The sequence below is a fragment of the Lissotriton helveticus genome, chromosome 6, assembly GCF_964261635.1.
Source record: "Lissotriton helveticus chromosome 6, aLisHel1.1, whole genome shotgun sequence".
NCBI lineage: Eukaryota > Metazoa > Chordata > Amphibia > Caudata > Salamandridae > Lissotriton > Lissotriton helveticus.
This window is the reverse complement of record NC_136067.1, coordinates 1,053,691,837-1,053,706,387: the sequence shown is the minus strand read 5'-3', so window position 1 is coordinate 1,053,706,387 and position 14,551 is coordinate 1,053,691,837. Positions and strand designations below refer to the sequence as shown.

Here is a 14,551-nt window from a genome sequence, read left to right as displayed (position 1 = left end):
TATGCATCCGTCCTCTGTGTTCTTCTTTCCCATCAGAATGTGGTAAGCAAGGCTGACGTTTGAGAATTTTATGGCCAATGTTAACCTGAGTAAATATTAGGGCCTCCCTTCTTAAAAGCAGACAATACTATCCTGAGAAATGGTTAAGTCACGTGGATTTGAGAGGCACAAATATAGCGGCCAATCATTACTCGAGACTCTAGAGACCACGAATGCTATAGTGGTGGAAGATTTACACTTGCTTAAAAGGGATTAATCTTTGTTTGCAAGACTTGTTTATACTCATTGGTAGCTCGTTGAATAAAATGTAAATAGTAGGTGTCCTAAATATGCGAGTGAAACACAAACCCGAAATTCAGGGAAAGTTACAAGTTGGTATGTGTAACAATTGCGTTTAATTTAACTAGCCCATAACCAGAGCTGCTTCGCAATTCGTCACTCACCTTATCTGAAAACTGATGTGACATTACTTTATTGATTTTCAGAGCCATTTTCGGGTTAAAGTTCGGTGCCCGGGTTGCTGCTGGGACGTAGGAGGCGGAAAAACAACAGCCTATTTCAAAGGTCTCAGGCGCAGCTCACTGAACGTGCTCTGAAAACATTTGTAGTACGAGCTGTCACCTTGAAAACCACCGCGCATGCCCGGTGTTTCAGATACTACTCACCATGAGATACGTATTCGGACAGCAAATTTACTGTAACTACGCGCACGTTTTACATACATGTAGAAAGCGCACTAGTTAAGCAGTTTCAAGGCGATCTGTTTGAGAGCTCAAACAGTGTTGTTAGGGTGGCTTTCAATCAAAATCAGGCTGTCTTAAAGATATAATTTAGGCAGATATTGAGTTTATGGAAGGATTACTAGTCATACAGTGTTTGAGTGCTAATCCCCTTACCCCTCCTTGAGTAAGTCTGCAACTTTTGAGACACAAGCTTAGAAAATGCAAACTCTGAAGCCCAAATGTAATCTTAAACTTTGGAACACCAATGGTAAATATCAGCCTCTACCAATCGCACATGCCAGCCTACTGTAAAATGACCTGGTCCAGTGAATTTGTTTTAGCCATAATGTCCAGTAACCACAAACTGCCACTGTACCCGGTTCAGTGAATTTGTTTAAACCAAGGAGGAACTTGGATACTTGACATCTAAACCTGGCCTCCTATTTGGGCAAATGGTACACTCTTGGGCAATCACTTTTTCAACTTTCTTTTTGCAGGTTTATATAGCACAAACTCGACCTGAAATTATTGGAGCGCTTTCAAAGAGCAGCAGTTTAATTGCACAAGGTGACATTCGTTTTTTTAGGTACGGGGGGATTAAGGGCCATATGTATCAAGGCGAATTCCAATCGCAAACGCTGAAATTCGCAGAATTTCAGCGTTTGCGATTGCAATTTGGCCCAGTGCTATGTATGAAAGCACAACTGTCTCGCAAATTAAGGAATCACAAAATTTGCGATTTCTTATTTTGCAAATGCATTTAAGGAATGGCAAATTGCAATTCCTTAAATGGCATGTATGAAGCACCCAAGTTGTGCGAATATGGCATAAGAAATCGCAAATTACCACCAACTACAGGTTGGTGGTAATTTGCAATTTCTTTCAAAAATGCAAATTTTTGCATTTTTCAAAGTGGCATGTGGCGCACACACATGCCCTTAGGGCATGTAGGTGCACCCATGCTCATTTCAGGGATGCAACAGGGTGTCCTTTTGACACCCTGGAAAACTTGAAATTGCATTCTCAATTTGCGATTCTCTAATTGGGAATCGCAAATTGAGAATGTCTTCCCATGCATTCCTATGGGCCTCTAGGCTCAGGAATGAATGGGGAGGTATTTCTTAATTGCGATTCGCAATTTGTGATTCGCAATTAAGGAATATGTAGGATTCGCAAAATGTATTGCAAATCCTACATACATAGCGTTTTGCGATTTTCAAATAGCGATTCTCAAAAATTCGCTATTTGAGAATCGCAAAACCTATCATTGATACATATGGCCCTAATTGATTTGTCCAGAATCACAGGATGTTGAGCAGACACTGAGACTGGTTTCGGCACCTCTGGCCATAACACCACTTATTTCTCTGCTCCTATTTTGGCAAGATTGGGAGCATTTAGAACCGAGGTAGAAGTTGCTAGTAAAGTGTGTGGTTGAAAAACATTGATTGTATATTAGCTGGGGGAGCTCAGTCTCATGGTATGTTCCATATGATCCCTGATCTCATGGCCCTCCACCACCACTGTTGAAACCACTACTACCATGAAGAACGTTTACTCAAGGGCCCCATCTGACCCTTGCCCCTACCACTCCTTCACTAAAGGACTCCTACCGATAAATAAAGCACTAACACTCATCCTCACCTCCTCCATTGACCCAGCCACATTCCTGGACACCTGGAAACACACTGCCATCAAGCTCCTGCTCAAGAAACCATCAGCTGGCCCAGCCACGCTCTCCATCCACCTACAGACTCCTCTCCGTCCTACCATGCTCGGCCATTGTCTTAGAGAAATTAATCAACCAATGCCTCTCTAACCACCTCAGCAACCACCACCTCCTTGACGCCACACACACCAGATTCAGGCCCAATTATAGTAAAGAAACATCACTTATTGTCACCACAGACGACGTCCACATGACAGAGGAGAAGTGGAAGCTTTCATTCTCCTGCACCTCTCTGCAGCATTCAACACAGTTTCACATCCCTTCCTCATCAGGTGCCTGCACAAGATTTGCATCCAAGGACCCCCTCTCTGCTAGATCTGCTCCTTCTTAATCGATAGAACACAAGCTGAAAGCCTGGCACCTGACTTCTCAAAAGCCTGCAAACTGATCTGCAGAGTGCCTGAATGTTCATCGCTCAGCTCCATCCTCTTCAACGCATATACAAACCCGTTAGCCAATGGCATCCCTGCACACAACATCAACATCCTCTCCTACTCCAACAACGTGCAACTCACAATCTCCCGCTAGGACAAGACCCCCAACACAAGAAACAAGTTCACCACCTGCATGGCCAAAGTTGCTAACTGGATGAAAGCTAACTGTCTCATGCTCATCACTGACAAGACTGAAGTAGTGATCTTCAGCAAGCATCACTGTTATACATATTTGTTAAATTTGGTTGATTTGTTCTTATCCACTGTATTGTTGGTATGAGTATGAGTGAATTCCTGAGTCACAGGATGTGTTGGTATGTGAGAGTATGAATCAGTCAGTGAGATTGACGGTGTGGGGTGCTGTATACGTTCATTTTATAAATAGATGCTAATGTATTATAAATACATTTTGATATTTTTCTAATCTGTTTTTTGTGACACGCCTTTGTCCTCTTGGCCAACTCCTTTGGAGTCTGTATATTAGCGACTTATAGCGCATGTTAAAGTATTATGGTAGAGAAATATTTTTGGGAGTAGCTTGCCTTTTTTCCCCTGATTTTTCTCTGCCCTATCTGTTTCAGGGGCCCCCTCTGATTGAGTAGCCATATTCAGCAAGAACACCACGCCATGGGACTCCAACTTGTGGATGTCCAAATTCGTGCCCACACCCAACACGCATGCCAGGAACCTGGAAATATCATTGACAGCATATTGGACATGACCGTACAAGTCACAGTCATCACTGCATCCTACTTTCATACGCCAAAGATTCTGAGGAAGATCTTCAAATGGCTCCCAAGCAACACAAAAAAACTGTCACTCACGCCATAGTCACCAGCAAATTGGACTACAGAAACACCCTTTACGCTCAGATCACCAAGCAACTCAGAAGACTACAAACCATCCAGAACTTGGCAGCCAGACTTATCCCTCTCACACAAAACTAACATTACACCACACCTCAGGAAGCTCCACTAGCTCACAATACACAAACAAGCTAATTTCAAACTCCTCACCCACACGTTCAAGGCACTACAGAACTTGGGACCTGTGAGGAAATGGCTCTTTGAAATTTTACCTTCACTTTTTGCCCCAAATTGGACTACAGAAACACCCTTTACGCTCAGATCACCAAGCAACTCAGAAGACTACAAACCAGCCAGAACTTGGCAGCCAGACTTATCCCTCTCACACAAAACTAACATTACACCACACCTCAGGAAGCTCCACTAGCTCCCAATACACAAACAAGCTAATTTCAAACTCCTCACCCACATGTTCAAGGCACTACAGAACTTGGGACCTGTGAGGAAATGGCTCTTTGAAATTTTACCTTCACTTTTTGCCCCACTTTTTGACTATTTAGTGCTGATGTAATAAATCTGAGTGTGCACCGAAGCCAGCTAACCAGACCTTAGTGCCAGTGCTCTGACCCATAAAAGTGTATGTTTAATTGGCTTACACCCTATTGGCATGAGTTAACTTGCTTATAAGTCCCTCGTATACGGTACCAGTGTCTATGTAGGACCTGTAAGTTAGAATGTTCCTCATGGGCTACAGCACTCATTGTGCCATCCTGAATGTAACATAGTAAAACATGTCTCCCAGCCTGTCACTGCGAATGGCAAAGTCCAGACCTCCCTTTTTTGCATATATAAGTCACCCCAAAGGTCGGCTTTTAGGGCTTTAAGGCAGGGTGCTGCATATTAAAAATGAGGTCATGTTTTTTTATTTGTCCTAACAGTGAAAACCCCAAATTGTTGTTTTACTGTAGAAAGGCTAGTAGCCCCATTGGCAAGTACAGAGTTGCATGCTAACAACTCAGCTGTGCTAAGTTCTGAATGGTACTTGTAAAGTTGCTACTTCAAGATATCAAAAGAATCATAACATTAAATCTGATTGAAGCCCAAGTAAATGTTTTTGTTATTTTGAATAAAAGACAACTTTAGAATGTTGCCTCTCTGTTGTCAAGTTTTCCAGTTGCCATTAGCAGATGCTCTCCACCCGACAGCCCTCTGCCCTCCTAGGGAGAGGTGTGAACGCCCATCAGGAAGCAACACAATAGAGGCCTGCCATTGGAAGAGGTGTTACCTCTCCCTGGCAGGAAGGCACACAGGATATGTGCCCAAAAGGTGTGCCTCAAAGAGAAAGCTACTTTTCTAGGGCAAATGGGGAAACCCATGAGAGGGGGTACTCTTTTGTTCTGGTAGACAGGTTGGTGCTGGGGACAGGTTGGCGTCGGAGAAAATAGTTGCCACACCGATTTTCCGTGGGCATGTAGCCCTGAGATACCAACACCTCTAGGGTGGGCTAACAAGCTCCACACACCGACAGAAGGGTTCTGCCATATTGGAAGTGGACAGAATATTTCACTCTGGGATAGCAAAATGCCACACATTGCAGGAAGTCATCATCAGGTGGGATGGGACCGAGCAGCCCATTAGCCTGTAGTCACTACATCCCGAGGGAAAGTTGTGGGCATAAAAGTAGAACCCCTGGCACCCAGACCTGAGATCACATCTGACTGGTGAGAGGACCAAAGATGGACTACTCTGCTGTTCTCTGATCTGGCAAAGAGAGGCTGCATCAAAGACTGCACTGCACCTTGGCTAGCAAAGAGAAGACAACAGTTGAACTTCAAGAGTCAGTTGGTTGACTTCCTTCTACAGCTCTAGGGCCACAAAAACTGAAGAAGCAGCCTTGGCCAAGCTGGTAGCCACAACTGCTTGTTCGCCACTGACTGCCAAAGTGCAGCCCGGGAGACCAACCCAGACACTCAAAAGCTGCACTTGAGTCTGATAGACCCAGGAGAGTCATCATAGAGCAGTTTGGATGCCAAAGATGGATATTAGCCTCAGTTCAACGGAACTGCTGGTTTTGCTGTGACCGGAGACCAGTAGACTAGTAGCAGCTGTTTTTTGGTTAGACTTCATCAGTACTTCGAGAGACATCGACCTATGTGGCCAAAGACACCCCACAGTGCTTGTGGACCTAGAGATGGCCCCATTAAGACCTCTGTCAACTGGATTAACATCTTCAGCTTCTTTAGCATCCTATATCCTATGAATCAGGACCACTCCATTAATGTCTTGCCCATAGGAACCAGGAACTGCACTAGAGACTGCTTTGACTGCAATTATACTGTCCTGCTAAGCCTTAGTGCCCCCCTGACTTGATCCCTGCCAGAGTAGGCTTCCCAAAGGGGGTCAGCATAGCCAAACACAACTTTATAAAAGTTTTCAAACTAACCGCTAACCACTGTGGTTGCCAATGTTTGTTTTCATTTTGAGGAAAAAGCAGTGATTTACGATTTGCTTAAACTATCGTATCTTCAGAATCCTCTGGTGGATTTTCTTTGTTTTGGTGTCTACAAAGTCATAAAAAAGGATCTATTTTTATAATTTAGTGTTGGATTTCCTATGTGTCGCATTTCTTTATTATTCAATTGTTTTGGTATTTCTAAATGCTTTGCACTTGTTGCTATTTTATAGCCTGACTGCTCATAGCTAAGCATAACTAAGCCTCAGTGCAACCGGAAGCTACCAGAAGTAGCGCTGGAGGAGGGGCAGCATTCTAGTTGTGTGAACACAGGGAACTACATAAACGGGGCCGCGGCGTGGCCACGCCACCGGCTCGCCAAATATCCGCACCCGAACGGGACCAGGGGCCAGGAACCCTGCACCTTTCATTAAAAAAAAAACATTCACCACCAATATTCCAGAGAGATGCTTTTGAAACTAGCAAAAGCACAACCAGATATCCTAGAACCTTGTGTGAAAACTTCCCCCGGAGATACGGAGGGACCTTTCTCATACCTCCATTGTAAATGGGGCTGCCAAATAATATCCGAACAGCACACTAGGAAGGACATCAGCTCGGGTGGCTTTCAGCTGAACTGCATTTATTTGAACTTCAGATCAATGCCCAAACATTGCCTTCAGATCTGGGACATCATAGCAGATGTAAAACCTGACCTAGCATTTATCATAAAGACTTGGTTGGATGATAACAACTCCCCTGGCATTGCTTCCGCCCTACCGGGAGGCTATAAGCTATTAAAACAGGACAGGAATGGATGAAAGGGAGGGGGTATTGCTGTCTTATTTAAAGTTTGCTTTAGCTGCGTTCCGGAATCATTGGCCCAACTGGTTGAACATGAGATCTTGGCTTTCTCAGTGTCATGGGGTGAGCAAAAACTACTCGGAGGGGCAGGTATTTATAACCCTCCTGGGTAAGTGTGGCTCACTGGTTAGAGGAGGCAGACCCTGAAGCAGAGGTCAGACCCGGGACCAGGGTTCAATTCCCGACGCAGCAGGGTCTTGAACCCAAATATCCACGGACTCGATAATTCTCGTTTCGGTGCCTACTTGAATCACGGGTTCACACTCTGCAGCTCTGGGCATCAGCTTGCTTAATCTCCACTACGGCCCCCCCGCGGCGGGATGCCTGGCTTTCACCTTGGGGATGCCCAGTACGGGTATCTCACAGGGAAAAAGCCAGGACGGGTTCCCAAGGCAAGCGCCGAGATGCCTACGGGTAATCGAGCGCTATATAAGAATGCATAATAATAATAATAATAATTTAGCTCTAACCTGTAGTCCCAATTGTTCCCTTCCTGCCTAAAACATAAACACTTTCTAGATATTGGTGACTTCAATGTTCACTTCGAAAACTCTATGGACCCAATGATGAAACATTTAAAAAGTGACATGTAGACACTGCAATTAAAACAATGGAATAAAGGACACACCCATACGGCTGGGCATATATTGGATCTTCTATTTTCTAACATAGAGGCTATCAACAACTCAGAGATCACACCTCTGTCCTGGACTGACCACTCCCTAATCTCCTTTTCCCTTAACCTGCCAATTATGCTAAACAAGGTAGCCATACAATCAACAACGGTAAAAAGACCTTGGAACCTTATTACCTCTGAGTTGTTTGCGTCACATTTTTTAGCATGCGACCCAAGCATTGCTAATACACTCTCTGCCCAGGCTGAGGCTGAACTCCTGCATGATGAAATCACTCATGCGCTGGACATGTGCACCCCTAGATTAGGGAATAAATCTAACAGGAAAACACCATCTGAGAAATGGTACTCATTAGAGTTAAAAAAAAAAGGAGATTTAACTCCCTAGAACACAAGTGGAAACTATCCAAAGAAAACAACGATAGACTGCTCTACAAAAAGGCTTTAAAAATATACCATAAATGGCAGGGCTGCCCCCTCTCCCCCTATCTCTTCGCGCTGGCCATGGAGCCCTTGGCGGCGTGGGTTCGTATAGATGCCCAGCTCAAGGGTTTTAGGTGGGCACCGGGTCTCACCGACAAAATAGCACTATATGCCGATGATGTCCTGTTTTTCATTACCGACTTGGATTGATCGGGACCGCGCTTGCTTCGCATCTTGCAGATATTTGGTGAAACCTCCGGTCTATACATGAATCCGGGCAAATCGACACTGTGGGTGCTGGGCGGACGGCGGCGGGTGGTCGCATGGGCCTCTGGACTGCAGATGGCGAACGGGGCGGGTGAAATACCTGGGGGTTTACTTGTCGGAGGAGGCGACTGCCTCCCGAGACCACAACCTCACGTCAGTCTGGGATCGCACACGCAAATTTTGAAGGTTTGGTCCCGCATGCCCCAAACGATCTATGGCAGATCAGCTATCTTCAAAATGGTGGCGTTTCCCCGTCTATTGTACCAACTACAAAATCATCCCTTCCGGATTCCGCCCCAATGGTTTCAGCAGGTCACCTCTGTGTTGGGTGGGTTCCTGTGGGAGGGAGGGATTGCACGGGTGGCTCTGCGAACGTGTTTTTTATCGTCTTACACGTGGGCGCTTGCTAAGTCTGATATTCTCTCCTACTATCAGGCGGCGCACCTGTTGGTACTCAATGAGTGGTGGTATGGGGATAGGGGAGACCCGGCCTACGCGGTTGAGCGACACTTAATGGGCTCCGCGTCCGTACATGCCCTGCTGTATTCTGCACCACTTCGGAAGTGTCTTCCGTCCGCCACAGAGGTGCTTTTTTATGTATGGAGGTGAGCTTTGGGTAGGATGGAGTGGTGGAACGTGCTGACCCAAGAGACTCCTCTGTGGCGCAATGGTCGTTTTCCCGGTCTGAATGCCCTACAGGAATTTGGGGGTTGGGATGCAATAGGGATTTCCTCATTGGGCGATGTCATGACGGGCTGTACCCTGAAGTCCTTTCAGAACCTGCAAGATGAGTATGGGATGCCACACTCAAAATTTTTTAAATACCTGCAGTTCAGGCATGCACTGATGCCACACCTAACTGACATAGGGCCTCTCCCTGAATTTAGCCCGATAGAGGCCAAAGTGTTCATGGGTGAACTCCCGGACAAGAAAATCTCACGCATCTATCAGACGCTGGTTCACCACTGCTCCACTAACCTACAGAGACTTAGGGCAGCATGGGGAGGGGACGTAGGGGACTTAGAAGAAGAGGACTGAGCCGAGGCACTGGCGAGTCCGAGGGGAGCGGCAATATCCACGCACTTGCGCCTGATCCAATTTAGATATTTGCACCGCACATATTTCACCGAGAGCGCCTTTGAAGGGCGGGCATGATTAGCTCTCCTGATTGCCTCCGCTGTAGAGTGGAGGAGGGTACACTAGTGAATATAGTCTGGGGGTGTTCGGCTTTGCAAAGATTCTGTATGCCTGTATGTCTGAGGTTCTGGCGTGGAAGCTCCCACACACGCCGAAATTAGCTCTGTTGCATGTGATGGAGGGGATAGGGGGCAATAGGTATAAGCGCCACCTGCTATTGCTAGGCTTAACACTGGCAAAGAGAGACATTGCCAAGGCGTGGAAGGCGCCTAAAGTTCCGCCGTTAACTGCTTGGAAAAATGGGATGGACTTTTCTATGGGACTTGAGCAACCTGTATTCATAGCCCCCGTAAGCATTTTAAGATCTGGAAGAGATGGGCGGACTACCGTGGTTTGGACCTGGACCCGCCGCCTGAGAGGGCCAACCTCCCGACGATCTGATAGGTGGCTCCTGGGTGGAAAGGAGGGAGTGTTTCGTTAGACTTAGCATGCAATTTAAAGACTCTTTGTAAACAGGTGGCAGCATCGGCGCAAACGGAGGGTGGGGGGGGGTGTTGTTAGTCTAAGTATAAATGTCTAAGATTTTATTGCTGATATATTGATGTGTGCAGGGAACTCCGGGGTCCGGAGCTCTGCAGTATATGTGACCTATGACAAATAAAATCTGTTTTAAAAAAAACAAACTTTTTTTAATCTACCATAATGCCCTCAAAAGTGCAAAAAAACGTTACTATGCAAAACGAATTGAAGATTATTGTAACTCCTCCAAAGAATTTTATAAAATAGTGAAGGAACTTTGTAAACCAGCTAGTATGACCCACACTATGACCCCTTCCACTGATAATTGCGAGAGAATTAACAACTTCTTTACCGACAAAGTCTCCAAAATATATTCCTCCTTCAATAGCCAATTCACTGTTAACAAATCGGATAGCAAGCCATCAGCTCCACACCCCAAAGCACAGGCTTACCTAGGCAACCTGGCCGCCTTTGCAGAAGAAGTCACAAAAGCTATGACGGAGGTTAAAGCAGGATCTCCACTCAACCCCTGCCCTCACTTTATGTTCTCAAAACTTGTCTCAGTCCTAAGTCCGCATGTCACTCGCATCTTTAATAAATCCCTGGACTCAGCATCATTCCCGGATATATGGAAAGAAACAATCGTATTCCCCACATTAAAAAAGCTGGTCTAGAAATCTATAACCTTGCTAGCTACCGACCAATTTCTCAATTACCTTACCTGTCCAAGGTGTTGGAGAAACTGGTGAATAAGCAACTGGTAAACCTCTTAGAAATCAATGAAATGCTAGACCCCTCTCAGACCGGTTTTAGAGCTGACAACAATACAGAAGCCACTGTACCTGCAGATAACATCAGAACCCTGATAGACCAAGGGAAAGCTGCCGCATTGATCCTTCTGGACCTAACTGCAGCATTCAATACTTTTTCCCATGACCTCCTGCTACACATTTTGTACGAAAATCGAATATATTCAAAAGCCCTTCAGTGGTTCACCTCTTTTCTATCTAATAGAGCTCCAAACATCCAAATAGACCACTATTCTTCCAGCTCTCGAAATATTAGATATGGAGTCCCACATGGGGCCTCTTGTGGTGTCTTGATGTCATGTCTGGAATCAGGAACGCTGCGCGCTCGTGATTCCAGAGTGGACAGTTAAGACCCAGGCTTATAGAATAGACGTGTGTTTTACTACTCATCAATAAATTGAATATAATTCACTCACCACTCGAGTGCTTTGACATGATTATCATATTGGTGACGATCGGAGGCGAACTTTCAAGCCTGGAGTCCTGCTTGATGCAGATCAGGGTCCTCGAGAGCAAGTACAGCCGAATTTCCATTTTCGTCTGGATTTTAATTGCCGAAGCATTCCTCTCTACTCGCGACCACGATTTCTAAAAACCACGTGTGTTTTAAGGGTCCGGTGAGTTTTTTACGTAATTTCAAGCTGTTTCTCATCTTCGAGCACTCAGAGTCCGGAACTTAGTGCGAACCCCTCTGACGCTTGCATGACGAATGACGTATGAGCGTCAAAACGTAAAGCGGCCATGTTTTGGGAGCCAAATTTCAATAAAACACACGCAAATGATGCGGCATGACGTATAAACGTCAAAACGCACAGCGGCCATACTTTGGGAACCAATTTAACATTAATACTTACAGAACCATTTGGAGCAAGCATTACAACGTGGTTTTAATCGTCATTATCGTATTTTCAATGTGAACTTTCCTGATACTTGCATTGTGACTACAATTTGAGCCATTTTAACAATTTTATTGCAAGCAAAATACAGAATTATAAATAAAATAAAAAAAAGAAACAGAAGAAATAAAAAAAATGTTATTTTTTATTTTTATTATTTCATTAAATAATCCTAAAATGGATAATTTTTCGGCACCAGCACCTTTTATAGCCTCTCCTGGTGAGCCTGTTTTGGAATGGAAAAGATGGAAAGAAGGTTTCCAAGCGTATATTGAGGCAATTGGTGGTGATGACTACACTGAAAAAAGAAAATTGGCTATTTTGAAACATTGTTTGGGTGCAGAAGGCAGACACGTTTTAAGTCATTTACCTCCAAGTGGAAATGCGACATCCACCACTGAAGGAGAAGTGGATGTCTATGAAGAAGCTATATGTCAATTGGATAAACAATATATTAAAAAGGGTAATGAAGTGGTTTCACAACACAAATTTCTTAGTAGAGGTCAGATGCCCAATGAATCAATCGATTCTTTTATGAACGATTTAAGAATTTTGGTGTCAAAGTGCAACTATTCAACGTTCCAAGACCAAATGCTGCGTGATCAAATGGTGCACAAAGTTGCAGATGTCAAACTTCAAGGAAAGTTATTGGATACTGAAGACTTAACCTTGGACAAGCTTTGGACATTGCTCATCGCTTTGAGGATATGAAATTGGGATTGAAAGAACTTGCTGAGCAAAAAGTCTCTGAAGTAAATCTGGTCAAGAAAACCTACTCTAATGACAATAAACCGAAAAATAAGAGTCTGCAACTTCAAGAAAAAAAAGAATATGTTTGTTTTAAGTGTGGTATTTCGGATCATTTAGCAAATGACAGAAACTGTCCAGCCATTGGTCAAGTGTGTAGATACTGTAAATTAAAAGGTCATTTCACAAAAATTTGCAGGAATAAGAATAAGTTCAAAAGCAAAAAATGTGATTGTGGAGGGCAGACTGAAGAGAATGTTAGGGAAGTAACGAGTGACATGGAAGATAATGACTATCTTCTAGCTGTATATGAAATTGATACATCAGTAAAAGATGCTCCTTATTGCACTGTTGTAATTGGAGGAAAAGAAATTAACGTTATGGCTGATTCTGGTGCTAGGCACACTCTTATTGGTGATGAATGGATGAAAGAATTTCCTAATCTTACTCTATCACCTCCTGACATAAGGTTGCTTGGGTATGCTAGGAAACCCATTGAGGTGTTAGGATTTTTCGAAACAACTTTAAGTTTTAAAGGGAAGACAATTAGTACTAAGGTTTATGTGGCTAAAGAGGGTTCTTGTCTTTTGGGTTGGCCACAACAAAGAGATTTGATGATAACTCTAGATCCTAATCATCCTGAACAGGTACTGGGGTATTCTGATTTAATATCTAGTGTAGAATCAGACCCTAGTTTAGAATGGGAAAGGAGATTTCCTAATGTTTTCGCCTCAGAAAAGTTAGGTCTTTTAAAGAAATTTGTACATAAGATTGTTTTAAAACACAATGCCATACCAAAAGTGCACAAAGTAAGAAATGTCCCTTTACATTTAAGACAAGCTGTTAAGAGTGAGTTACAAAGGTTATGTAAGTTGGATGTAATTGAGGAAATAGAATCTTCCGAGTGGTTATCTCCAGTGGTTGTCACACTTAAGCCCAATGGTAAACTGCGCTTATGTGTTGATTTGAGGGATCTAAATGATAATGTTTGGGTTGATAGACATCCCTTGCCAAATATAAATGAGATGTTCACAAAAGTGAAAGGGGCATCAATATTTTCTACCCTAGACTTATCTAATGCCTATCATCAAATAGCTCTACATGATGACAGTAAACATCTCACATCATTTATCACTTCTGAAGGGGCATTCCGATATAAAAGAATGCCATTTGGTTTGATATCTGCCTCCTCTGTCTTTCACAGGGTAATGCATAATTTATTTAAAGATATTGCAAATGTCTTATATTTCCAAGACGACATTTTGATTTTTGCATCCGATTCCTCTGAACACACAAACATTTTACACAAGGTTTTATGCATCTTACAAGACAATGGTCTTACCCTCACAAAAGACAAATGTAAATTTGGTGTGTCATCTGTTGATTACTTGGGTCATTCGATTAGTAAAGCTGGTATTTCTCCAAAACAAAACTTGATTAGAGCCATTGACTTAGCCCCAGATCCGGAAAATAAAGATCAACTCAGATCTTTCTTAGGGCTTGCTGAATATTATACGAAGTTTGTTCCTTTGTTCGCTGATAAGACCTTTAACATGAGATGCTTAATGAAGAAAAATTTGTCATTTATGTGGAATGATAAATGTAAGGAAGAATTTAAAATGTTAAAGAAAAGTATTATTTCAGCACCTGCTTTAGCAACTTTTGACACAACATGCAATTCTGTCATCGTTACTGATGCCAGCAATGCAGGGATTGGTGCAGTATTGATGCAATATCAGAAAGGTCAGTTAGTCACTATTGGTTTTGCATCCAGACCATTAAGAGGCGCTGAAGACAAGTATTCCACCTTAGAAAAGGAAACTTTAGCTTGTTGGTGGGGAATTGAGTATTTCCGCAAATATGTTTATGGTACCACTTTCAAAGTCAGGAGTGATCATAGACCCTTAGTTGATTTGTTCACCACAAAGGGTTGTGGAAAAGCAACTTCAAGAATTGCAAGATGGCAATACAAATTACAAGACTTTCACTTCAAGGTGGAGTATATTCCTGGTGCAAGAAATATTTTAGCTGACTGCTTATCAAGGTTACCTGCTCCTGATGACCATATTGTAGAAGATGATACTGATTTGGAAAGTGTTATTTCTATTTGTG

General features: G+C 43.5%; 1 protein-coding gene across 3 annotated transcripts in view; it reads right to left on the bottom strand.

Annotated features, from left to right (window-relative positions):
* The window catches only part of LOC144763253 (uncharacterized), a 357,614-nt gene that overhangs the window by 228,726 nt on the left and 114,337 nt on the right, over positions 1–14,551 (bottom strand). The window contains exon 1 of one of the 3 annotated variants that reach the window (XM_078648691.1): positions 444–558. The exons of the other annotated variants lie outside the window; for them this stretch is intronic. Coding sequence (XP_078504817.1) covers positions 444–491 — 48 coding nt within the window. The 5' untranslated portion in view covers positions 492–558. Of the gene's footprint in view, positions 1–443; positions 559–14,551 lie in introns of those variants that run through there. 3 annotated transcript variants of the gene reach the window in all.